We start from the raw sequence: 27,012 nt of genomic DNA, 5'->3' as shown, positions 1-27,012 counted from the left end.
CCACACCCGACGGCTCACAATGTGAAACTATTGTCTCACAATAAAAATGCTGGAGAGAAATCAGTAAAATCAGCTGAATGAAAGCTCGGTAAAATGAGGAAACTTCGAGATCTCAATAAAGGCTCTGCAATCTGAACCAGTCAAGTTAGGGTTTGGAGCTGTGACTGCCATTAGAAATATAGTTACAACTATGAGAATAATTACAAGTATTAACTTCTTATAAAGGTGCTTACAGAGCGAGGCTATGTACAAGTGTATATTTGTGTCTTTAAATTATTGGGAGAGTGAGAGCTGAGAGCGGAGGAGTGAATAATGTAAATCAATGTGCAAATGGAGTATGAATGTTGTGCATGAGAGTGAATAACCTTCAGTACGGAACACTGTGTCTCTAACGTCAACGGTCCAGTCACTGCCACCACCATGGTAGCAACTAGGATTGTACTGCTATTGGACTAAAACAGAACGCCACGTCAATAAAAACTAGACACCATCTCCCATTACAAAAATTCCTTTCCATATGATTTTCTCTTTTCACAAAGCTACTTCATGCAGCACACACCGAGTCACTGAGCCTCACACGCTACCCACACTGCCTGTCTCAGGAAGTCTGTGACTATGGGTGTTCCCAAGAGACATTGAGTGGTTTTATTGGAAAAAAGGTGCGAGAGCTTTCACTGAACCGGTGGAAAACATTCACATTCCCTCAGTTATGGAAGTAGCAGCAGAATATATTCAAAACTCAGCATTTAAAGATCAACAGGAAACATGGACACGTCTACAGAGTACAGAAGAGGAATGCTTCCACAATCCCGGAATACAGCAATTAACAGGGAATACCCCACATCTCTGGAATACAGCTAACAGTGGAGAACACTCCCACATCCTCAAAGCGCCGGACACCCGGATTTAATCCTGACCTCTTGGTGCTGCGTGGAAGTTTGCATGTTCTCCCTGTGACCGTGTGGGTTTCCCCCCCGGGTGCTCCAGATTCCTCCCACATCCCGAGGACGTGCGGGTTGGTGAGTTAATTGGCCCGAGTGTAGTTGGGGGGTAAAATCTGGGCTGGAGGTACAAGAATGTGGGGAGAATAAAACATGGAATCAATGTAAGATTAGTGTAATGGGTGGTTGTCAGCACAGATATGTTGGGCGGAAGAGCCTGTTCCTACGCTGAGTGACTCTATGAATCCACAGGGAGTTGTCCCACAACCTCGGAATATTGTAATCAACAGGGAACGTTCACACTACCCATGAGTACAGCCCACCGTCACATCAGCTTGCAGAAAGCTCCAGGAACACCAGGATGGTGCCAGTGTTTCCTTGGGATTTTCATCATCCTGTCTGTGGTTTTTGCACCGCTGGGTGTGACGGAGTGCCCCAGGGTGATGGGTGCCCCACATGTTAGTACAGGCTGGGGATCTGACAGGTTCATCCCCTCCTGTGGAGCGGTGACCAGGTCCTCCCTCCGTTCCCACCTTGTGTGGGAGCTCCACTGGTCTGTTCTATCCTGGATGCCTGACCCTGTTCCATACGGATTCCAATATTCCAGGGGTGAGGTCAGTTCACACTGTTCCCCATTTATTTCCACACCGTGGGGGGGATTCGTGTTGTCCATTGATTCCGATTTGCTGGATGTGTGTCCCTGCTCCCCACTTGTTTCCATCATGTGGAGTGTGAGAGGTTCCCCATTCATTCAGAGATCGGTGGGGAGAACAGTCCCACCCAGGGTACAGAGATCGGGTGGGGGGTCTCACACCCAGGGGACAGAGATCGGTGGGGAGAACGCTCACACCCAGGGGACAGAGATCAATTGGGGGTGGTCTCACACCCAGGGGACAGAGATCGGTGGGGGGGGTCTCACACCCAGGGTACAGAGATCGGTGGGGATGTCTCACCCAGGGTACAGAGATCGGGTGGGGGGTCTCACACCCAGGGGACAGAGATCGGTGGGGAGAACGCTCACACCCAGGGGACAGAGATCAATTGGGGGGGGTCTCACACCCAGGGTACAGAGATCGGTGGGGATGTCTCACCCAGGGAACAGAGATCGGTGGGGGGAGGTCTCACACCCAGGGTGCAGAGATCGGTGGGGGAGGGGTCTCATGCCCAGGGTACAGAGATCAGTGTGGGAGGGGTCTCATGCCCAGGGTACAGAGTTCGGTGGGGGGTCTCACACCCAGGGTACAGAGATCGACAGGGAGAACGCTCACACCCTGGGGACAGAGATCGGTGGGGAGGTCTGTCATACCCTGACCTACAGAAACCCATCAGTAACCCTCCCAAGACCCACAGAATGCAGAGTTCAATGACGTAGACACTCACACTCCAGAATAGGGAAACCAATGGGGAATAGTGTCACACCATCAGCACACAGGGATGAACGGGGAGTAGTTTCACAGTAATCAGTGGGTACACCCTCACATCTTCACACACAGAATGAACAGGCAGACTGCAGAGGCAACAATCAGAGCAGTGAAGATTTCCTGGGGGCGTGTTTCACTTGGACTGCCACAGGACCACTGCACTTGTTGACCAAATGGATGGAAAGATCTTCCGTTCAGTAAGCTGCGCGTGACGTGGGCTGCCTGAGTGAGATCTCATTCGCCTTGAGGGCCCAGCGCACTGCTCACAGCAGAGATGTCGTGACTGGCAGGGATGCGGAACGCCAGCCGGTCGGAGCAAGGACACTGCTCCAACCAGGTCCCTACACGTCACCTCTGGAAGCTCTGAGACAAAGGAGGCAAGAACAGGATCCGACACCACAACAAACGCCCGTACAACGAGGATTCCCAGGAAGTGTTTATCTGACAGGAATCAACAGTTTTGTCACAGGAGACATAAATAAGAGCATCACTCCAACTACAGACCACCTGGTCTTAATTTACGATAAGGGTTCCAGTGTTTCTTCCCGAAGGAGTCTATTCATCGTCAAAGAGTTTCTCTCCATTTTCCTCATTATCCTTCTCCTCCTCTTCTGTGTCAGTGCAAAGGTCCTTCGGACTGTAGTTCAACATGGTTTTGGTCAGGTCCACCTCGATTGGAAACACATCTGCGTCCTTTAAGATGGCGTAACACTCGTCGTAGTACTTGGACATGGCGGAGACAAAGCGCTGGAGCTGGAACACGATGTCCTGAACTGGGAGTGGGAACAGATGTCTTAGATCGCCACGTGAATGGTAGAGAGATGGGGAGGGGGGGGGGGGGCGATGTGGGAGGGAAGGGTTAGATAGATCTTAGAGCAGGATAAAATGTCGGCACAACATTGTGGGCCGAAGGGCCTGTACTGTGCTGTAGTGTTCTATGTTCTAGATGGTTACTGGACTCGACAGAGAAAGGCAGGCCTGACGGAGCCGCAGAGAGTGGGTCTGAGGGGTCCGCGTCACACACAGAACTGACCCCAGTGGAACTCTGCCTTTCACCAGGGCCTCAGTATGCTCTAATTTTGTTTCACATTCCTTTGCCCTTTTAATCCCTGGTCAGATGCAATCTCCGCAGATGCTGCCTGACCTGCTGGGCTGTTATTTTCAGACTTCCAGCCACTGTTACGTCCTGTACCTCACAGCTCCAGTTTGTTCCCTCGCTGTCCCTTCCTCTGGACAGATTACCTGTCATGAACAAGCACCTTCTCCCGGTCAACACCAACCTTTGTCACCCATCTTCTCTCAGTCTCCACCCTATCAGACGTTACCTTTATTCAGTCCACCCCACCCCCAGCTCTCTGCACCTGTTTTCCTGTTTTCCGAGTTCTTCAGACCTCTGAGAGGGGATGTTAACTCCCAGATGCTGCCTGACTTGCAGAATGTTTCTAACAGTTTCTGGTTTTGTTTCAGATTCCCACCATCTGTAGTTTTTTTTCTGTCAATTCTCACCTTTAGAGATTAACAGTAACGGCCCTTAATCACTGCTGCTCTCTGCTCCGTACGAGTCCATGTGGGGGCCTACTGATGGTCTGTTGGAAGTTGCTGTAAATTACATTTACAGTACCTTTGCTACTTCTTCAAAGACTTCAATCGTCTCGTGTCAGGTGTACCATCCCAGGTGTGACAGTGCTGTGTCAGGTGTACTGTCCCAGGTGTGACAGGTGTACCATCTGGGACACCACACCTGACACAGCACCATCACACCCAGGACAGTACACCTGACACACCTGGGACTTGACTCAGCGCCATCACACCTGGGACACCACACCTGACACAGCACTGTCACACCTGGGACACCAAACCTGTCACACCTGGGACACCACACCTGACACAGCACTGTCACACCTGGGACACCAAACCTGTCACACCTGGGCCAGGATATCTGACACAGCACTGTCACACCTGGGACAGTACACCTGACACACCTGGGACACCACACCTGACACAGCACCGTCACACCTGCCCACGAGACCCTGATCCCAAGCCCTCTTGACCTGGGAAGCACGAAGCTGCCAAAATAACCCCAAACCACAGTGTGCGCGTCATAGAAAGGTAAAACCAACCATGTTTTTGGTCCAAAAGTTCGATTTTCTCCAGAACGTCCTTCCTCATCTTGGCGAATCGTGCTCTGGCCTCTTGTCGACAGCGGAGAATCAGGCGATATTCATAGTTCCCAGTGCCGACTCGGTACAGCGGTTCCTGAAGAGCCTTGTGTGGGGCAGAGACAAAGGTCCTGCGGTCAGCACACCAGACACTGCTGAGGGCAGGCACAAGCCCTGGGTAACAACAGGGCACCAGTCCAGACTGGGGGGGGTGCAGGGGAGGGGGTGGCTCCAGTGGACCCTGTGTCGATGCGGCACACAGCCCCAGCCAGAGACCCCTCCCTCCGTCGTGTGCCGGGGAATCCAAACCCCGTGTCAGGAACCCCTCTCCCGCCCCACCTACGCCACAGGTGCCCTTGACCCTGCCCGACCTGCAAGTGTAGTGGGTCACAATCCCCAATTAAGGCCACTGCCCCCACATCCAAACCCTCACTCCCCCACCCCGTGCTTCCCCTCACCCCCAGTGTCTCAAGAGGCCCTGATCTGTCGGTGTGACTCTCCTCTCCTCTGCCACCCGTTGCCCACACTGAGCCGCCCTCGAGAGCCGCAGTGAGGATGAAGCTGGGCACGCGGCGCAGTCCAATCTGAAGCCCAACCATTGACCCGGCGCGGCTCCTCCGCCCCGGTTGCTCACCCCGACAGACCGAGCGGCCCCCGCCACCACTCACAATGCAGCTGTACTCCTCGTCGTCCATCTCCTTCACCTTCAGACAGTAGGACTGCAAGAAACGAGGGAGAGAGTTACGGAACACGGCAGCTGCCGCCGAGGGTTTTACACCCGTCTCCCAAACACTTCCAAGCAGACCAGGTGAATCCAAGTGATTAACCTTGGTACTGAGCTGCCCACACCCTCAGGAAAGGCCAACGTTCGACCCAGCGAATGTGGCAGCCAACTTACGTGCAGCGAGGTCGGTGACGTGGGGGTTAATGTTTCCAGATGTCTGGAGGGGGCAAATCCCACCTTGGCAGCCGGCTAACTGAGGTTCAGTTAATTAGGTCAGTGCGTCTGGAATAAAAACCTGCTTTCGAAACTATGGAGCGTGAGATCACTGCAGGCACTCATCTGGTTCACCCACGGCTGGGTCCCTTGACCTGGGCCATCTCCTCTGAAAGCTTTGGCAAGACCCGATGCCGGCAGTGCAGGACCTGACAGCGGAGGGCAGGGGTCTGATTGACAACTGTTGTGAAGCCTCGCACTGAGTTGCGGGAGGCACGGGCCAATGACCTGCTGGTCCTTTGGTGAAGAGCTTGGAAATGCTGTGGCTTCAGCTGTTCAGCTGGCGGGGTGCCGTGCCATGGACACCAACCAGAGCCAGCAGCTCTGGAGCACTGACTTCTCCAGCTGGTAGGAAACAAGAGACTGTCCGTAGAGAAGACAATGGTCTCGTGTCCGTTGTAGTGTTAATTTCAATTTTAAAGCAGAGCCCATTTCTAACAACTTGTGTTGTATAAAGTATTAAACCAGAAAAAGTTGGGATGAGAATCGAGTTCAGTTAGGATGAGACGGGAGTTGGGATTAGCTGCGGTCAGTTCTGAGGTGAGCTATCCAAAGAAAGGTTCACTGAGTACGTACCAAATATTCAAACTTGACATCGAGGTATTTTTTAATGGTGAGTTTAGTGTCAGGAATGGCCTTGTTCAGGTATGTGTTCAGGTCGCTGAGCATCTGCAAATCCAAATGTCAGCCATTACTCAGTGAGACAGAGCAAAGGTACAGAAATATTTATGTTGGGAGGTTAGCTGGATCAATAATACAGTGACCAGTGTGTCCCCCACACTGCAACCAGTGTCCCCTGACACTGTGACCAGTGTGTCCCAGACACTGTGACCAGTGTCCCCCCGCACTGTGACCAGTGTGTCCCCTGACACTGTGACCAGTGTCCCCCCGCACTGTGAACAGTGTGTCCCAGACACTGTGACCAGTGTCCCCCCGCACTGTGACCAGTGTGTCCCCCGACACTGTGACCAGTGTCCCCCCGCACTGTGACCAGTGTGTCCCTGCACTGTGACCAGTGTGCCCCCGCACTGTGACCAGTGTGTCCCTGCACTGTGACCAGTGTCCCCCCGACATTGTGACCAGTGTGTTCCCTGACACTGTGACCAGTGTGCCCCCGCACTGTGACCAGTGTCCCCCCGACACTGTAGCCAGAGCATATTTACCACTCTGCCAGGGCAGCACTAGGTGATGTACCTGCTTAACAGGTTGACGGGGTGATCCGGAATCTGGAGTGACAATCCAGAGATGTGAGCTTTTACCCTACCACGTCAGGTGAGGAATTTTATTTCAGTTACTTAAATAATTTGGAGTCTTAAAAAAAACAAAGCTCGTCTCAGTAGCTGTCACCACAAACCCGCCGACTATTGTCAAACCCACCCTGTTCATTATACGACCGACAGAGAAATCTGCCACCTCCCCCAGTCCGGCCCCAAAGTGACAACAGACCCACAGGGCTCCCTTCACCCGCCCTCTGAAGTGGCCTAGAAACGCAGTCAGTGGTACCAGTACCGCTCCAATGGAACAAAATGGGCATCAAGTGATGGGCCACACCGGCTGGTATCTGATTTGGACACAGCAGTGACCCCCCCCCACCAACCTCCCACTGAACATCTGAGGGCCGGTGTCTAAATCGGAACAGCGTCCCCAGGGACATCAAGTGGACAAATCTTCATTCACAGAATCGCACCTTCGAGCCGAACAGCCCCAGTTCGTGCCGTGTGGCAGACTCCTCCACCATTCCCCCTGTCCCACTGGACGACAGAACCACCAGAAAGAGCAGCACTGCTGTGTGCAGGAGGCAGACGTTCTCAATATTGACTTCAGACACCAAGATATGTTATGGGGTTAAACAGGGGCAAGGACACCTGATTACCAGCTGCCCCCCCCCCCCCCCCCCCTCAGTGAATCAGTGTTAAGAAGCAATGGGCACAGAATGAGTCAATGGTCAGCACCAGAGAGACTTGGATGCATCACCGCTGACTGCACCGGAGGACACGGGGGTCTGGGTTTGTGACAGGCAGCTTGTGAACCGACATGAGGGGTGAACCTGAGCTTGTCCACACCTGCTGAATGTAAACGTTTGTCAGGCATTTGTAGGAGCGATCATTGCACAGTTCTTGTGGAGACAAAGCCCTGCCTTCATGCTGAGACACTCTCTGTTGCGTTGTGGGGCCCTGCACGCGTGTGATAAAGAAACGTCCGAAGTGTTCACATCCCCGTTCAGCCAGAAGTGTTGAGTGGGGGATTGGTCTCGACTCCCTCCTGAGATCCCCAAGAAGCCAGACCTTAGCCAAAACCATTCACTCCATGGTGATATCACCACATGGACGAGCTGGGCTGGAAGGGCCCGTTTCGTGCTGTATAACTCTATGATATCAAGGAACTGGCTGAGAGCACTGGACACAGAAAAGGCGATGGGATCACATGCAATCCCAGCTGTAGTACTGAAGATCTACGCTGTAGAACTACCTGTGCTTCTCTCCAGCACAGGTACAACACTGGCATCTACCTGACAACGTGGAGAGGTACCCTGCTGTGTCCTCTCCAATAATCTGCTCACCAATACATTCTGAGTTCAGCCAGGACCACTATAAGCTTGGTCCTAACATGGACACCGTTGAACTCCAGAGGGACGGGGAGAGGTAGCGCCTTTGACCAGGGTAAAATTGACGTCAATGGGCATCAGTGAACACACGGACTGTTGGGAGTCACACCTAGCACACTGCATCAATCGACTGAGTCCCTGGAGGGCACTGCAGGAGTTCCTCAGGCCAGTGTCTTGGGCCTAGCCATCTTCAGCTGCTTCATCAGTGACCTTCCTACCATCGTCCGGTCAGAGTGGGGATGGGTCACCGGTGACTGCACCAAGTTCAACTCCTCAGCCCATGCCTGTATACAGCAGTCAGGCTTGGGCAGCTGCCTGGTAATGGCCACTTCTAACAAGAGCATAATAGGAGCAGGAACACACAGCCCCTTGCAGACTGCTGGAGGAACCCAGCGGGTCAGGCAGCATCTGTGGAGGGGAATGAATGGACAGTCGACGTTTCGGGTCGAGACCCTTCATCTGGACTGCCTAACCTATCCAGCCCCCGTCACTGTGTCTCCTTCCCCTCCCCTCCCCTCTCTTGTTGCCCACCACCCACACACCCCTCCCACTGGGTCCCCTCCCCCCACTGCTCCCACCTGCCCTCCCCACCCCCCTCACTTGGTTCCAGGCTCCACCTTCGTCTCCTATCAGATCCCACCATCTGCAGCCCTCCGTCACCTCCGCCTGTCACCTCCCGGCCTCCGTCGCTGTTCCCGCCCTCCCCCCCCTCCGTCTGCCTATCCCCCCTCCTCACCTGGATCCACCTGTCACCTGTCACTGCTGCCCAACCCCTTCCCCCTCACCTCGTTACACTGACCACCTCCCCTCTATCTCACAGTCCAGATGAAGGGTCTCGGCCCGAAACGTCGACCGTCCATCTCCCTCCACAGACGCTGCCCGGCCCGCTGGGTTCCTCCAGCGTTTTGTGTGTTGCTCCGGACTCCAGTGCCTGCAGCCTCGTGTCTCCAATGGCCCCTTGATCCTGCTCCACCTCTCCTTCAGGAGGTTAGATCTCATTACTGGCCCCAACTCCCACCTCTCCGTCTGATTCCCAGACCGTGCATCCTTACACCTTTCAGTTACCCGGACCTAAGCCCAGTCCCCCCACTGAGCAAAGGGAACTGCCTTAGAGAGCAGACTACCCACTGACGAGGCAGACACTTACTGGTTTCACTGTCTTCAGGAGTCGGATGCCAAACTTCTCGATGCTCCGGTGAGCTTCCGCGAACTTGATGAAGGCCTCGCTGGCAGCGGGCTGCGGTTCTCTCACCCCGATGACAGCAAACACGTCACCAAACGCTGAAACGAATCAAAACACTGCTGAGAGCCGCAGCACCGAACCCCAGCGCCGTCAGCTCCGTGGAACAACTGCCCAATCCGTCCTAACCCCTGGCTCCTGCCTAATAATCTGTCCTTAGAACCAGATATTTAGTGTCCATAAGACCATAAGACAAAGGAGCAGGCTGGCCATTCGGCCCATCGAGTCTGCTCCGCCGTTCTATCATGAGCTGACCCATTCTCCCATTTAGCCCCACTCCCCCGCCATAACCTTTGATGCCCTGGCTACTCAGATACCTATCAATCTCTGCCTTAAATACACCCAATGACTTTGCCTCCACAGCCGTCCGTGGCAACAAATTCCACAGATTCACCACTCTCTGGTTAAAGAGATTTCTCCGCATCTCTGTTCTGAATGGGCGCCCTTCAATCCTGAAGCCTTGTACTAGATGTGCCCCCTTGTACTAGACTCCCCTACCACGGGAAACAACTTTGCCACATCTACTCTGTCCAGGCCTTTTAACATTCGAAATGTTTCTATGAGGTCCCCCCTCATTCTTCTGAGCCGTCAAGAGCCGTCAAACGTTCCTCATATGTTAACCCTCTCATTCCTGGAATCATTCTAGCGAATCTTCTCTGAACCCTCGCCAACGTCAGCACATCCTTTCTTAAATAAGGAGCCCAAAACTGCGCACAGTACTGCAAGTGAGGTCTTACCAATGCCTTATAGTCCCTCCACTGTCTCAGGAGCATGTCCCAGAGAAACACACTGTACAAATCCTTCCTTGTGTCTCTGCTGCATCTACCTTCTATCAGTGCAATCAGGTTATAAGCTCCCAGCTGTAGGAGACATACAGGCAGTCCCCAGGTTACAACAGGGTTCTGTTCCTGAGACGGTTAAAAAAACCTACAACACAATTCAGGCCCTTCGGCCCACAAAGCTGTGCCGAACATGTCCCTACCTTAGAAATTACTAGGCTTACCCATAGCCCTCTATTTTTCTCAGCTCCATGTACCTGTCCAAAAGTCTCTTAGAAGACCCTATCGTATCCGCCTCCACCACTGTTGCCGGCAGCCAATTCCATGCACTCACCACTCTCTGAGTAAAAAACTTACCCCTGACATCTCCTCTGTACCCACTCCCCAGCACTTATACCTGTGTCCTCTTGTGGCAACCATTTCAGCCCTGGGAAAAAGCCTCTGACTATCCACACAATCAATGCCTCTCATCATCTTATACACCTCTATCAGGTCCCCCCTCATCCTCTGTCGCTCCAAGGAGAAAAGGCCGAGTTCTCACGACCTGTTTTCATAAGGCATGCTCCCCAATCCAGGCAGCATCCTTGTAAATCTCCCTTTCTACGGCTTTCACATCCTTCCTGTAGTGAGGCGACCAGAACTGAGCACAGTACTCCAAGTGGGGTCTGACCAGTGTTCTGCTGGTCTGTGCTGACAACTGCAACAGTCTGGGACGAGTTACCGAGAAACAGAATGAACAGGAGGACTTACCTTTGTGCGTCTGTGACAGCTCAAAGAACGCTCGCAGCAGCCTTTTCGTGTGTTCCATCAGTCCTGTCACGTGGGAGGTGGGAAATATTTCAGCACTTTGAACAAGGATGTGAAAACCTTCCTCTGCCGAGCTCGGGAACAGTGAGCCCTGTACACCGGCCCTGCACTTGCTCCTTGTGCTTCCTCACTGCACATCCGGCCTTTGGCACAGGGGTAAGTCAGGCCCCAAATACAGCTCTCGCACACCCAGCTTCTGCCCCATGCCTGGCTCCTGCCCCCACACACCCAGCTTCTGCCCCCCACACACCCGGCTCCTGCCCCACACATACACTCATCTCTCACCTGTGCACACACCCGGCTCTCACCATTGAACCCAGCGCTCACCCGAGACATCCACAGGCCTCGAACCCCAACACACCCAGCACTTGCACACTTCACTTACACTCCTACACTCCCCACCCCAGCACACCCCACATCCGCACTCTCCACACCTGCACCCCCCACACTCCCCACACCTGCACCCCCCGCACTCCCCACACTTCCCACATCCACACTGCCCCCATGCCCACACCCCCCACGTCCATGCCCACACCCCCCACGTCCATGACCACTACACCCTTCACACCCACACCTCTGAAACATGGTGTTTCTATGTTAACCTTCCGATACTACGTCACTTTCCACCCACCCAGTCCTCTCCCACCCGACTCCGAGACACTCTCATTCCCCCTCAGCCTCACCGTCTCCCACCGCCGCCCCGCCACCCGTTACCTTTGTACAGCTCTGCTGTCCTCTCCAGTTCCTCCAGCTTCTTCACAAGTCCGTCTGGAAGAGACGCCGTTTGGTGAATCTCGGAGGCGCCAGATTTCTCTCCTACAACCCCCGCCATCTCTGAGTGAAGATCTAGGGCTCACTCTCCCACTGACCCTGAATAGACCTCCACTCCTCAGTGAACCCGCAATGAATTCCCAGAGTCACTCCCTTTTGAAGTCAGAATAAACCCGTAGTCTCTCTCACCCATCACATATAGTAAACTCTTGTCATCACTCCCGTATTAACCCTGAATAAAACACCGTCTCACTCCCTCGGATCCCCGTAGAGGTGAGGGCTTCATGCTGGAAGGTTGGATCACGCAGAGGAGCTCTACTTCAACTGGCACAGACATGACGGGCTGAATGGCCTCCTTGTGCTGTGAATTTTGATTTAACCCTCAACAACCACCCTTCCTTACCCCTCCCCGATTAAAACCTGGGCTCACTCCCAGAAATCAACAGATTTTTGGGTATTAAGGGATCAGAGCAGGAAAGTGGTACTGAGACAAAAGATTGGTATTGGTTTATTATTGTCACTTGTACTGAGGTACAATGAAAAACTTGTCTTGCATACCGATTGCACAGATCAAATACCGTTCGTACAGATCAATCCATTACACAGGGCATTGAGGAGATTAGCTACAATCTGATTGAATGCTAGAACAGGTGCAAGGGCTGAATGGCCTGGTCCTGCTCCTGTTTCCAATGTGCTCATGTCACGTTGTGGCCCAGAATGAACTGCCCAGCCATTACCTGAACATCACCCCACACTCTGGTTCACTCACCATTACACAGAATGGCCCGGCTCAGACCCAGCGCATCAGCAGTCCCTGAACTCATGTTCTCTACCAATCGATGTTTAACCTTCTTCAGAACTGCAAAACACAACACAGCCCATCACCGTGGGGCGTTCACTCCCCGTCCACCACACATAGAAAAACTCCTGCCGTCACTCCCGTACTAATGCTGAGAAAAACCCAATCTTGTTCCCACTGGATCCCAGTAGAGCTGTGGGCTTCAGCCGAGAATGTTGGAGGACAGTTGTGTCTAGTTCTGGTCACCTCATTATACGAAGGATGTGGAAGCGTTGGAAAGGCTGCAGAGGAGATTTACCAGGATGCTGCCTGGATTAGAGAGTATGGATTATGAGGAGAGACTAAGGGAGCTAGGGCTTTACTCTTTGGAGACGAGGAGGATGAGAGGAGACATGATAGAGGTGTACAAAATATTAAGAGGAATAGATAGAGTGGACAGCCAGCACCTCTTTCCCAGAGCACCAATGCTCAATACAAGAGGGCATGGCTTTAAAGTAATGGGTGGGAAGTTCAGGGGAGATATCAGAGGAAGGTTTTTCAGCCAGAGAGTGGTTGGGGCATGGAATGCGCTGCCTGGGGCGGTGGTGGAGGCAGGTACATTGGTCAAATTCAAGAGGTTGCTAGATAAGCTTATGGAGGAATTTAAAATAGAGGAATATGTGGAAGGAAGGGGTTAGATAGTCTTAGGCGAGGTTTAAAGGTCGGCACAAAATCGTGGGCCAAAGGGCCTGTATTGTGCTGTACTGTTCTATGATTCTATGACACGGAATTGTGCGACCGTCTGCGCTGTGTCTGGGGAGCAGTCCACCTACACTCAGCGACTGGACAGCGGCGTTTACCGCAATGTCCCCTCCCTCTGCACCTCCTTCAGCTCGGAAACAAACTTTGTGCCACAAGTTACCACAAGTGCAGGCAGACAGTTCTCCGCGAGGAGAAAAGGGGCCCAGGGACCCCAGTAAGCATCAGGGACTTCAAAATCAGAGAACTGATAGAGAAGCAAACAGTCAAATCCAATTCAGAGCGAGCAATGGCGAGGGAAAGAAATATTGGATCGCAGGAGAAACAAAAGGCAAAAATGTCCAAGAAAAAAGTATAAATATTACAATTTTAATCATCTCTAACAATAATTTATTCCCCATAAACATGACACCTCAGAGTTTAACTGGTTCTACTGCCGAGCCAGATAGAGTTCTTCACAGTAACAGGGTCTTTACACTAATAGATAAAAGCCCAAGCTTTCTGCCAGGAGCTTAATGGGTAAATACTGCAACTTCATTGCAGGAGCAGTAAACATCGTCCCACAACCCACGGGAAGCCCCATCCACAACACGCCACCTCCAAAACACATGGTGCCGCGCTCCTTACGTGATGCCCAGGAGCGGGGTGAGAGCACGAAGGGTGTGGGTGCCGGACGATACCTGGGATGAAGGAGTGGAGAGAAGGCAGGGTAATACTGAGGAGCACAGGGATGGACATTGAATAGATAACACTGCTTACCAATATCTAAGGTTTTGCCTTGCTTAGGATCAGCCTGGAGTTTATTGTAATGAATTGTAACTTCTCCCTTTTAGGACATTAAAAGAAGAGTTAAAAAATATAATCACTTCCAGAAAATCATTGTATTGGATCCCACAGCTCAAAAACACACTCCATCATTAGAATAAGTGGGATCTTGGGCTTTAAGATTAAGAGGTATTTTTAAGATATCTTTATTAGTCACATGCACATCGAAACACAGTGAAATGCATCTTTTGCGTAGAGTGTTCTGGGGGCAGCCCGCAAGTGTCGCCACACTTCCGTCGCCAACATAGCATGCCCACAACTTCCTAACCTGTACGTCTTTGGAATGTGGGAGGAAACGGGAGAACCCAGAGGAAACCCACGCAGTCACTGGGAGAACGTACAAGCTCCTTACAGACAGCGGCCGGAATTGAACCCGGGTCGCTGGTGCTGTAATAGCGTTACGCTATAAATGTAGACGCAGAGTTCAAGAGCAAGGACGTCGCCAGTTTAGCCCAGTTCTATAGAAATGATTCCAGGGACAAGAGACTTCAGTTATGTGGGGAGCCTGGAGAATCTCAGCAAAGCTGGTGTACACGGCATAAAGGGGCATTGATAGTATGAATATAAAGTTAGATAAATAACACAGTGTCCTGGTTAACGGCTGTTTCTTGTACCCGAGGACGGTAAAGTGGTGTTCCCCAAGGGATCAGTGTTGGGGGCCATTGTTATTTTTTAATCTATATTAATGACCAAGACTTAGGGGTGCAAGCCACGAAATCTGTGCATGACACAAAACTTGGCAGTATTGTGAACTACAAAGAGGATGGTGACAAACTGCAGCAAGACGTAAGCACACTGGGGAACAGGCAGGTGTGTGGCAGACGAAGTTTACCGTGAAGAAGTGTGAGGTGATGCACTTTGGCAGGAGGAACAAGGAGAGACAACGCAGAATAAAGGACGTTGTTCTAAAAGGGGTGCAGGAGCCGTGGGAACCAGGGTAGGGGTGGGGGAATCAACGCAAGTGTCAGCGCAGGTTGGTAGGGCAGGCACAACTCGGTGTGTTCATCAGCAGAGTCACAGAGTATAAAATCAGGGCAGTCACGCTGAACCAATATAACACTGGTCCGGTCGGAGTATTGTGTTCAGTTCTGGTCACCACATTACAGGGAGGGTGTGGAAGGGTCTTTGGGATTCCTGACCGGTTGGTTGGTGGAAGTTCAGTCACTGAGTTCATTCAAAACGGAGATCGAAGGATTTTTGGATATGAAAGGAGTCGGGGGATATAGGGACGGTGATGTTGAGCGAGATCTTGTTGAATGATAGGCTCAAAGGGCATAGTAGCCTCCTCCTGTCCATTCCTTACAGCTTTATGGAGCAGGCTGTCTCCGGCTCCACGCCTACTTATTTTCGGTCTGTTAGGGGGAACGCTGCTGAAGTAATGGACGTGCGCTCTCCCATTCACACAGCCACATCCACCTCCTCCACCACCTCCACCCTCCCTGTACGGCACACACGCCCCCACCACGGGGCTTTCCTGACCTCCCAAGCCTTGTCCCCATTCCCACTCCCAAACAGAGTGGAGCCCCTCCCCGTCGCCCTGGACGTTCTCTCTCCGCCCCCGCAGGTGCACTGTCCCCTCCACTGCCCCCCCTAACCTTCACAGCTTGGATCATCTTGGCCACTTCCACTTTCGTCTTCCCTTTCACCGATTTCCCGGTCACTCCGACGATCTCATCGCCGGCGGCCAGCGTCCCGTCCAGAGCAGCTGGAGTGTTATCGAAAACCTGCCGGTAAAGACACAGGTCAGTAACAGGTCCAGCCGGATCTCAGCAACAAGGTTCACCCGGACCACAGCTGCAGTGGGAACGGGAAGAGGAGCAGCAAAGGCGGATCGGGAGTGGGAGTGCGGGCGGATCGGGAGTGGGAGTGCGGGCGGATCGGGAGTGGGAGTGCGGGCGGATCGGGACTGGGAGTGCGGGCGGATCGGGACTGGGAGTGCGGGCGGATCGGGAGTGGGAGTGCGGGCGGATCGGGAGTGGGAGCGGATCAGAGACAGAGTAGAGGTGGAGGCGACTCTGGTACAAGCATATTTCTTTTCTCTATTATTCCAAAATAAACTTTATTCATCATAAAAAACAAACTATATACAACAGTAAAACAGTGCAAACCTTTACATTCGTGTACACATCGATCATTAGTGTTACCTTTTTATATATAAAAAAAGCACAGCACTGATGCCACTCATGTGGCTCCCTGGGGTGATACCCCAATCCCATATTTACAATATTTAAGGGGCTTCCTCGCCTGACCTCGCCCTTCCCTCTCCAGTGGCAGAAGAACCTTAAACTGTCGCCCTTCCCCACCGAGCCCTTGCGTTGGCTGCACCCAGCATATCTCTCCCTGGGTGCTGAGATCCCAAAGGGATCCAGACTTCTGCCAGTGCGATCACAGCAATTCCATCCTATTTGGACTCCAGCCACCTCAATTGCTACAATCACTGACAACACACACACTGCAGTCAGCCCTACAACATAACATATCCACAATTCCTGGAAAATAAGCCACTGATAACATTCCCACTGTCCTATGGAGACAGAGGTGGAAGGAATGTTCTCCAAACAAACAAATTAGCCTTCCCACCAGGCCACCACCTCCACTGATTGGCTGCACGCTGCCCCGATACTGCTGGGGCGAAGTGTTCAATCAGGGACATGGTCCTGCAGTAACGGAGTGGAGGTTGAGTGGGCTTTGGAAAGCCAGTCACAGGCTGGAAGCAGTGGCCACGGAGTGTGCACACCTAGACTCATCTGTCTGCAACTCAAAGGGATACTACAAAACGAGCAAATGGAGGCAGGAAACGCAGCGCTGGCGGGAGAGGCTCCTGTGAACTCCATTAGCTACGCAAGCATGCAGAAACTCAAAAGGGAGAACACCTTTAATACTGAGGATGGGAAAGTGAGTGAACTGAGCCTCAGCAGACACCCGCAGATAGAGCAGGGCAGGTCTGCGAACAGGAGAATTCCTTTGCTTTTCTTGGAGTCCAAATCCCATTGGAAGGTGGTTGAATGAGGAAACCACGAGGGGAACGCGAACAGATAAGGGAGATGTGACCACCCAGGAGACGGGTGTGGGAATAGTCTTCCTCTGCAGTGAGACTGGGGTTAGCTGCTTCAGGATGAAGGGTTGATAGTGGGTTCCTCACCTGCACGATGTATAAACAGGGACAGTACTGGGCACCTCCTCCGATGCTGATTCCAATTAAATTCTGAGAATCCTTTTTAAGTGTCACTCTCCCAGGCACAGTCGGAATTCCCCTGAGCAAAAGAAAAATTTCACGGTTGTTTTCTTTTACATTACGCTTAAAATACTTAAGTTTCATTTCACTGGTCACAACTGTGATATTAACCCCCTGAAATCAATGGGCGATACCCCCACCCACACCAATCAATGGGCGGCAGTCCAACACCCCACCCACTGAAACCAATGAGCAACATTCCCCACCCCTCCACCAATGAAGAGAATGTGTAACAGAGTAACAGCTGAACCAGTCTTGCTCCCTCTGCCACACCGACTGAGACGGGTCGGAATCGGTGGTGGATGGCTTTGTTGGGAAGAGGGCAAAGGGAAAGCAGGAGCAGAGAGGGAGGGAGAGGGAGAGGGGGAGGAGAGGGAGGGCGAGGGGAGGGAGAGGGAGGAGGGAGAGGGAGGGGAGGGAGGGGGAGGGCGAGGGAGGGGAGGGAGGGGGAGGGCGAGGGGGGGGAGAGGGAGGAGGGAGAGGGAGGTAGAGGGAGGGGAGGGAGGGGGAGGGCGAGTGGAGGGAGAGGGAGGGGAGGGAGGGGGAGGGCAAGGGGAGGGAGAGGGAGGGGAGGGAGAGGGGAGGGGGAGGGAGAGGAGAGGGGGAGGGAGAGGGAGAGGGAGAGATCGAGAGATTGAGATCTGAAAATCTCAGTTCCTTTAACTGCAGACGGTGGGAATCTGAAGTCAAAACAGAAAACTGGAAACACTCAGCAGGTCAGGCAGCATCTGTGGAGGGGGAAACAAGGTCAATGTTTCAGGTCGGAGAACTGGGAAGGAGAGAGTAAAGAGGTGGATCCAAGCTGCGGGGACAGTGGCAGGAACGATGGGCCAAGACCGGGTTTGCCATGGGGATGGGTCATCGGGTCGTGGGTTCAGGGGCAGTTAGAGGGTGATTACGCCTCCTTGTGTGCATTGTATGTTGCTCACAGCCCAGCTCGTCAGGCAGTACGAATGGAGGGAGAAAAACTGAGCCAACATGATGTGGATGAGTTACAGTGGAAATGACCCGTTCAGATTCGGACAGAGAAAGCAAGTTACCTAAAGCTGGAGAATTCAATATTGAATCTAGAAGGCTGTATTTTTTTACATATTTCAAAACAAAACTTTATTCATAATAAAAAATATATACAAAAGCAGTAACTTTTACATTCATGGTCAATACATTCAGTAGTGAACTTTTTTTTAACCAGATCACCATTGCTACTCACGTGACCCCCTGGGGTGATAGTCCTTTCGTTGTTCGAGGGGCTTCCCCACCCAAGTCTGACCATCCATGTGCAGTAGCAGAAGGAGCCCAGACTGTGGTCCTTCCCCACAGAGCCTCAGCATTGGCTGCACCCAGCTTCAGTGCGTCCCTCAGCACAGACTCCTGCAGCCGGGACTGTGCCAGTCCGCAGCATTCCCCTACGGACATCTCGCTGTGCTGGGAGACCAACAGATTTCGGGCAGACCAAAGGGCGTCTTTCACCAAGTTGATGACCAGCAGCACCTGATGTCTGTCTTGGTGTGTGTCCTCGGGAACAGCCCAGAGATCAGAGCGTCCTCTGTCACGCAGCTGCTGGGGATGAACTGGGACACGGACCCTCGCATCCGTCTCTGCACCCTCTTAGCAAATCCACAGTCTGCAAAGAGGTGGGTAACCGTCTCTTCCCCACCGCAGCCGTCCCGAGGGCAGCGTGCATTGAGGATGATGTGTTGTCTGTACAGGAAGGGTCTGACTGTGAGGCTCCCCTCTCACCACCAGCCAAGTGAGGTCTTGGTGCTTGTTGGTGAGTTCTGGCGATGAGGTGTTCTGCAGGATGGTTTGGACCATTTGCTCAGGGAACAAACCCACAGAATCTATAGTGTCCCTGTCTTGCAGTGTCTGCAGTACATTCCGTGCTGACCGCTGCCTGATGGACTTGTGGTCAAAGGTGTTCACTTGGAAGAACTCTTCTACAAACGACAGGTAGTGCAGCAACGTCCAGCTGACTGGGTCGTTGGGTGGTAGAGGGGCCGGGCCCATCCTCCGCAACACCGGGGACAGGTAGAACCTCAGCACGTAGTGACCCTTGGTGCCCATGTACTTGGGATCCGCACACCGACTGATGCAGCCACACACGAAGGTGGGCATCAGGATGAGGGCAGCACTGGGTACACTCTTGCCCCCATTCTCTGGGGACTTTGCATCGTGACCCGTCGGACCCGCTCCATCTTATCTCCATCCCAGATAAACAGGAAGACGTCTCGGGTAATTGCCGAGGCAGAGGAGCGAGGAACAGGCCACACTTGCGCCTGGTACAGCAGCCCTGACAGCACATCGCACCTGATGACCAAGTTCTTCCCAGTTATCGACAGAGAACGGCACTTCCACAAACCCAACTTTTGTTTTATCTTCCCAATCCACTCCAGCCAATTCTTGTTACCTGCCTCAGTCCCAGGCTGCAATGTGCCCAGACAGAAGATGAGCTGTTGTTCCTCATGCTTGCATTGGACCCCATTGTAACAGTGCAGCAGGTGACAGACTCTTAGGTCAGAGCGGGAGTGAATGGGGAATTAACATGGTAGGGTCACTCCTGCAAAGCATTCACCCAACCTGCGTTTGGTCTCCCCGAAGTACAGCTGTCCTTCCCTCCTGGACAGTGACCTCAATGACTCCCACGTTCTTTATAAAGCACTAAAGCCTCTCTCTGATTGGTCAGGATCAAGAGCTTCTATCTGAATGGTCCAATCATCAGAGACGGACACCAGGACCCTGTGGCCCACCGACACAGGCCATATGTGAAGTTTAATGCGGGCAAGTATCTCCTGAAATGGACTATATGATAAGATGGTCTCTTGACCTCACAATCTACCTCGTTATGACCTTGCACCCTATTGTCTACATGCACTGCACTTTCTGTGTAGCTGTGACACTTTGCGTTCTGTAATGTTTTACCCTGTACTACCTCAATGCACTGTGTAATGAATTGATCTGTGCAAACAGTATGCAAGTTTTTCACTGTACCTCGGTACAAGTGACAATAATAAACCAATTCCAATTTCTCTTGAAGTAAACCTTCCCTCTTGACTAATCAGGAGGCCTGAGTGCAGTATAACTGGTACAAAACACAGGGGCTGCATTGGTGGCTTCATGAGGATCTAGTGGCTGTCTATTGATTATATATTGAGCCTTTCTGTCCAATTTACACTGGTCCAATAGCAACTCAGTCCTTGCAGAAGCAACAGAGAGTGCCAGGCAGAAACCGCACCAGGACAGCATGTTGTCACCTAGAAGCCCTGTGAACCACTAGCGGGTGAGAACTGTACAGCACCAGGCTGTCCAACAACACTGGGAGTACCTTCAGCACACTGCCTGTGGTAGTGTAAGACAGCAGTTCATCACCACTTGTCACAGTCAGTTTGGATGGAATATAAATCGTAGCAGTTAGCGCGACACTATTACAGCGCCAGCGATCGGGGTTCCATTCCCGTCGCTGCCTGTAAGGAGTTTGTATGTTCTCCCCGTGTGTCTGCGTGGGTTTCCTCCGGGTGCTCCAGTTTCCTCCCACATTCCAAAGACGTACGGGTAGGTTAACTGGGTTTAAAAAAAATGGGCGGCGCAGACTCGTTGGGCCGGAAGGGCTTGTTACCACACTGCAAATAAAATTTTTAAAAAAAATTTTATTTAAATGTTAGCCTGTGACAGCCACATCCCAAACATGCACACAAAAATCAACAGTAGGCAGTTACAAAAGTCTTAGGGTCACTTGAAGTGACCATTACTCACAACTTATCTTCTTCAATTTCAAAATCCATGTCGCTGAACATGACCTCCTTCTCAACGTCCTGCTGCTTCCAGTTTCTGTAAAGTACATTGTGTTAGTGGGACCAGTCATACCTGCTCACCAGCAATAATTGCATTTATACAGCGTCCGTAACATAGTACGTTATCCCAGGGAGCTTCACAAGAACACTAGCAATCAATAGCTGACACTGAGCTACTCATGGGGTACCTTGGCACATGACCAAAAACTCACTGAGAGACTTTATTACAGGAGATAAGAGGCAGAGAAGTTTAGAATTGAAATTCAAGAAGTCGGGGCCTCAGCAACTGAGAGTCGGGCGGCCTGTGGTGAGCAATTGAAACTGAGGGTGTACTGGATGCCAGAATTGGAGGAGAGCAGAAAGGTCCGGGAGGTGCAGCGTTGGAGGGGTGATAGCCGTAGTGGATTGAAACTGATGGGCCTCGGGTTAGCCAGTGAGCACAGCGGTAACAAGCAGAATGACAGGTGGACTGTTGGGATACTGGACAGCAGGGTGATAGATGGCTGACAGAACGAGGGACGGCAGTGGAATAGTTGTCTCCAAGTTAACAGAGACACGGGTGAGGGCTTTAGTCACAAATGAGTCAAGCCCAAGGCAGAGCCAGGCGATACCTCAGGGGTGAAAATGGGTGTCGAGTTGATGTGTAGGTGTGAGGTCAGAGGTCGTCTCAGGATCAGATGTGGCGAACAGACTGGTTCAGCCACTGAGGGATCACGGCAGGGGCAAAGGGGACAGCGTCTGAGGAGCCGGCACATTGCTTCTGAGCTTCTTAATGTTTAGTTGGAGGATTCTGATCAGTACTGAAAGTCAACAGCATGACAACTTCGTTATAATGGAGGGGTGGAGAGAGGGGGTGGGGTGGAGAGAGGGGGTGGGGTGGAGAGCTGGGCATCATCAGTTTGAGTGGAAACCATCACTGTGTTTTCAGACGATGCAGACGGAGAGGCCACAAATGGATTAATGATCCATTGAACAAGCTCATAGGATTCCAATATTAAAAAGATACACCAAAGAAACAGGCCCTGCAGCCCATCGAATCCATGCTGACCATCGAGTGCCCATTTTTACATAATCCTGTGCTTAATGTTTCCCCTAAACATTGACACACCTTTACTCACAGAAGCAAGAAAGTTGCAAAACTTGATCAAGACAGGATTCCAACACAGTGACTGGAAACACAAAGTCCCTGAGATACACAGCACACAGCCCAGCCGCTGGGCCCACTCTGGCCATCAAGCACCCATTCATATTCTCTCCACATTCTCATCGACTTCCGCCAGATTCTATCACTGACCCACACTCCAGTGCCAGCCTCTGGATCCCAGACCCCTGGATCACAACCACTGGATCCCAGCCCTTGAATCCCAGACACTACGTCCCAGACCTTTGGATCACAACCTCTGGATCTCAATCCCTGGATCCCAGCTCCTAAGTCCCAACCCCTGATCCCAAACCTTGGATTCCAACCTCTGGATCCCACCCCTCGATCCCAGCCCCTGGATCCCAGTCCTGGATCCCACTGCTGATCCCAGCCCCTGGATCCCAGCCCCTGGATTCCAGTCCTGGATCCCACTGCTGATCCCAGCCCCTGGATCCCAGCCTCTGGATCCCACCACTGATCCCAGCCCCTGGATCCCAGCCCCTGGGTCCAGCCCCTGGATCCCACCCAATGGGTCCCACCCCTGGATCCCAGCCCCTGGATCCCACCCCTGGATCCCGGCCCCTGGATCCCACCCCTGGGTCCCAGCCCCTGGATCCCACCCCTGGATCCCACCCCTGGATCCCGGACCCTGGATCCCACCCCTGGATCCCACCCCTGGGTCCAGCCCCTGGATCCCAGCCCCTGGGTCCAGCCCCTGGATCCCACCCCTGGGTCCAGCCCCTGGGTCCAGCCCCTGTATCCCACCCCTGGGTCCAGCCCCTGGGTCCAGCCCCTGGATCCCACCCCTGGATCCCAACCCCTGGATCCCACCCCTGGATCCCGGACCCTGGATCCCACCCCTGGGTCCAGCCCCTGGATCCCAGCCCCTGGGTCCAGCCCCTGGGTCCAGCCCCTGGATCCCACCCCTGGGTCCAGCCCCTGGATCCCACCCCTGGGTCCAGCCCCTGGGTCCAGCCCCTGGATCCCGCCCCTGGGTCCAGCCCCTGGATCCCGCCCCTGGGTCCAGCCCCTGGATCCCGCCCCTGGGTCCAGCCCCGGATCCCACCCCTGGGTCCAGCCCCTGGATCCCACCCCTGGATCCCACCCCTGAATCCCACCCCTGGGTCCAGCCCCTGGGTCCAAGCCCCTGGATCCCACCACTGGATCCCGGCCCCTGGATCCCACCCCTGGGTCGAGTCCCTGGATCCCAGCCCCTGGGTCCAGCCCCTGGGTCCGGCACCTGGATCCCACCCCTGGGTCCAGCCCCTGGATCCCACCCCTGGGTCCAGCCCCTGCGTCCAGCCCCTGGATCCCGGCCCCTGGATCCCACCCCTGGATCCCACCCCTGGGTCCAGCCCCTGGATCCCGGCCCCTGGATCCCACCCCTGGGTCCAGCCCCTGGATCCCACCCCTGGATCCCACCCCTGGGTCCAGCCCCTGGATCCCGGCCACTGGATCCCACCCCTGGATCCCACCCCTGGGTCCAGCCCATGGGTCCAGCCCCTGGGTCCCACCCCTGGGTCCCAGCCCCTGGATCCCACCCCTGGATCCCAGCCCCTGGATCCCACCCCTGGATCCCACCCCTGGGTCCAGCCCCTGGGTCCAGCCCCTGGATCCCACCCCAGGGTCCAGCCCCTGGATCCCACCCCTGGGTCCAGCCCCTGGATCCCGGCCGCTGGATCCCACCCCTGGATCCCACCCCTGGGTCCAGCCCCTGGGTCGAGCCCCTGGATCCCACCCCTGGGTCCAGTCCCTGGATCCCGGCCCCTGGATCCCACCCCTGGATCCCACCCCTGGATCCCGGCCCCTGGATCCCACCCCTGGATCCCACCCCTGGGTCCAGCCCCTGGATCTAGGCCCCTGGATCCCACCCCTGGGTCCAGCCCCTGGATCCCGGCCCCTGGATCCCACCCCTGGGTCCAGCCCCTGGATCCCGGCCCCTGGATCCCACCCCTGGGTCCAGCCCCTGGATCCCACCCCTGGGTCCAGCCCCTGCGTCCAGCCCCTGGATCCCACCCCTGGGTCCAGCCCCTGCGTCCAGCCCCTGGATCCCGGCCCCTGGATCCCACCCCTGGGTCCAGCCCCTGGATCCCGGCCCCTGGATCCAGCCCCTGGATCCCACCCCCGGGTCCAGCCCCTGGGTCCAGCCCCTGGGTCCCACCCCTGGGTCCCACCCCTGGGTCCCAGCCCCTGGATCCCACCCCTGGATCCCACCCCTGGATCCCGGCCCCTGGATCCCACCCCTGGGTCCAGCCCCTGGGTCCAGCCCCTGGGTCCCACCCCTGGGTCCAGCCCCTGGGTCCAGCCCCTGGGTCCCACCCCTGGGTCGAGCCCCTGGATCCCACCCCTGGGTCCAGTCCCTGGATCCTGGCCCCTGGATCCCACCCCTGGATCCCACCCCTGGGTCCAGCCCCTGGATCCCACCCCTGGGTCCAGCCCCCGGGTCCCGGCCCCTGGATCCCACCCCTGGGTCCAGCCCCCGGGTCCCGGCCCCTCAGTTTGACTTTCACCTGATTCCAGATGTTGTTCCAATGTTGTTTTAGGTGACGTCACCCACGGGGCAGATTGTCCCCTCACATCCTCTTCCGCCACAACGACCCGGAAACCAATTGCATGACAAAACTAGAACTGACGTCACCAGGACGTACGTCACGGCGTAGCGGCGCGGCCGCCATCTTTAGTACTGGCGAGAGCCGTCTGGCGTGCGTGGAGATGAAGAGGGCGGGTCGGCGGGAAGGGGCGGGGCAGGAGTGGGGTGGGCGGGGCCGGCGGGAAGGAGAGGGGCGGGCGGGGCCGGCGGGAAGGGGCGGGGCCGGAGTCGAGTGGGCGGGGCCGGTTGGAAGGGGCGGGGTTTCCAGCCGCCAGTTCCTGATGCGGGTGAGGTGGGTGAATGTCCCGGTCCGGGCGCGTCCCCCGGGGTTGCACCGTGTCGGGCAGCTCCGACCCCAGAGACCCCCGGACCCTGTCCCCCCAACCCCGGGCTCAGCCACAGCCCAAAGTCAACCCACCCCAACCCCCTCTGTCTCTGCCCCCTCCACCCCTCCGCCCCAATCCCCTCCGCCCCTCCACCCCTCCGCCCCAATCCCCTCCGCCCCTCCACCCCTCCGCCCCAATCCCCTCCGCCCCTCCACCCCTCCGCCCCAATCCCCTCCGCCCCTCCGCCCCAATCCCCTCCGCCCCTCCACCCCTCCGCCCCAATCCCCTCCGCCCCTCCACCCCTCCGCCCCAATCCCCTCCACCCCTCCGCCCCAATCCCCTCCACACTCCCGCCTTGTTACATCTTCCCTCCCGGTTGTTATAGTATAGCACAGCACAGGACAGGCCATTCGGCCCACGCTGTTGTGCTGATCTTGATGCCAATTTGTACTAAATGTCCTCCTGTGTATCATCCACATCCCTCCATTCCCTTCATATCCATGTGTCTAAAAGTCTCTTAAACTCCACCAAACTGCCTGCTTCCACTACTATCCCTGGTAACCCATTCCAGGCACCTACCACTCTCTGCATAAAACACTCCCCCCTCCTCCCCCCAACCTTAAAAGCGTGTCCTCTGGCGTTTGGCATTTCTACTCTGGGGAAAGGATTCTGACTGTCTACCCTGTCTATGCCTCTCATAATTTAATAAACCTCTATCAGGTCTCCCCTCAGTCTCTGACACTCTAGGGAGAACAATCCAAGTCTGTCCAATCTCTTAGCTCATACATATCTAGGCAGCATCCTGTTAAACCTCTTCTGCACCCTCTCCATCCTTCCTACAATGGGGGCGACCAGAACTGCACACAGTACTACAAGTGCGGTCTGACTGAAGTTTTATACAGCCGCAGCATTCCTTCCTTACTCTTATACTCAACACCCCTACCAAAGGCAGCAAGTATGCCCATAAGCCTTCTTCACCATCTTACCCACTTCCATAGCCACTTTCAGTGAACTATGGGCCTGGACCCCAAGATCCCTCTGTACCTCAAGTGCTATTAAGGGGCCTACCATTAACTGTGTATTTTCATTTGACCTCCCAAGGTGCAACACCTCACACTTGCCCAGATCAAATTCCATCTGCAACTTCCCTGCCCATATCTATAACTGATCTACATCCCACTGTATTCCTTGCTTGTCACCTCCCACTCAGTTCCTACACTGCCACCCCACAATATGTTGCTATCTATAAAATGCACTGCCGTTGCCCACGTAGGTTACTCTGACAGCATCTCCCAAGCACACAACCTCTACCACCAAGACAGGCAACAGCAGCAGGTGAATGGGTCAAAAACCCAGAACTCCCTCCCTAACAGCTCTTCACCCGAGGATTCCAGTGGTTCAATATGGCTCACCACCACCACATGATGGCACAGAATACCGGCAGCTGGAAGTTATATCACTTCTGCACAAAGCCTTGGTTAGATTAGTGAGCAAGATTGAAATAACTGGAATAAAAAGGGGCTCTAACAACAAGGATTTAAAAAACTGGCTAAGTAAAGAGAAACATAATAGTTAAAGTTTTTTTGACAGGAGGGAAACAGACAGTGGAGATCCCCAGGTACTGGAATACTGCTTTTTGTAATATATTAATTACAGAGCACAAGTTCCATCTGGATGTTACTTACATCCTCTGCAGTGAAGACTGATTCAAAGTATGTTTAACTCATCCACCATCTCCTCGTTTCCCATTATTAATTCCCCAGATTCACTTTCTATAGATGAAGGAGGCTGAGTTTATGGATGGAACTAGAAAGAGAAGTTCTATTGAATCTTTGGCTCTTCACAATTAA

General features: G+C 54.0%; 2 protein-coding genes and 1 long non-coding RNA gene across 3 annotated transcripts; 1 reads left to right on the top strand and 2 right to left on the bottom strand.

Moving 5' to 3' along the window:
• Positions 1 to 622: 622 nt before the first annotated feature.
• Positions 623 to 24,851, bottom strand: pick1 (protein interacting with prkca 1). The gene is made up of 13 exons (XM_052043040.1): positions 24,757 to 24,851; positions 21,068 to 21,142; positions 17,225 to 17,336; positions 15,678 to 15,806; positions 14,017 to 14,083; positions 12,490 to 12,579; positions 11,664 to 11,717; positions 10,893 to 10,955; positions 9,271 to 9,404; positions 6,095 to 6,187; positions 5,190 to 5,240; positions 4,483 to 4,627; positions 623 to 3,135 (listed from the first exon to the last, which is right to left on the bottom strand). Exons 2-13 carry the CDS (start codon positions 21,106 to 21,108, stop codon positions 2,918 to 2,920), a joined length of 1,197 nt encoding a protein of 398 aa, XP_051899000.1. The 5' UTR covers positions 21,109 to 21,142; positions 24,757 to 24,851; the 3' UTR covers positions 623 to 2,917.
• Positions 4,123 to 4,437, bottom strand: LOC127585520 (uncharacterized). The gene is made up of 3 exons (XR_007958517.1): positions 4,336 to 4,437; positions 4,265 to 4,301; positions 4,123 to 4,173 (listed from the first exon to the last, which is right to left on the bottom strand). It is a non-coding gene; the product is annotated as an uncharacterized LOC127585520 (long non-coding RNA).
• Positions 22,775 to 24,760, top strand: LOC127585433 (basic proline-rich protein-like). The gene has a single exon (XM_052042859.1). The coding sequence runs from the start codon at positions 22,775 to 22,777 to the stop codon at positions 24,758 to 24,760; it is 1,986 nt and encodes a 661-aa protein (XP_051898819.1).
• Positions 24,852 to 27,012: the final 2,161 nt, after the last annotated feature.

The sequence above is a fragment of the Pristis pectinata genome, chromosome 33 (assembly GCF_009764475.1).
Source record: "Pristis pectinata isolate sPriPec2 chromosome 33, sPriPec2.1.pri, whole genome shotgun sequence".
Classification (NCBI taxonomy): Eukaryota; Metazoa; Chordata; class Chondrichthyes; order Rhinopristiformes; family Pristidae; genus Pristis; species Pristis pectinata.
Note: the sequence above shows the minus strand (reverse complement) of the source record. Positions and strands in the feature narration are given on the sequence as shown.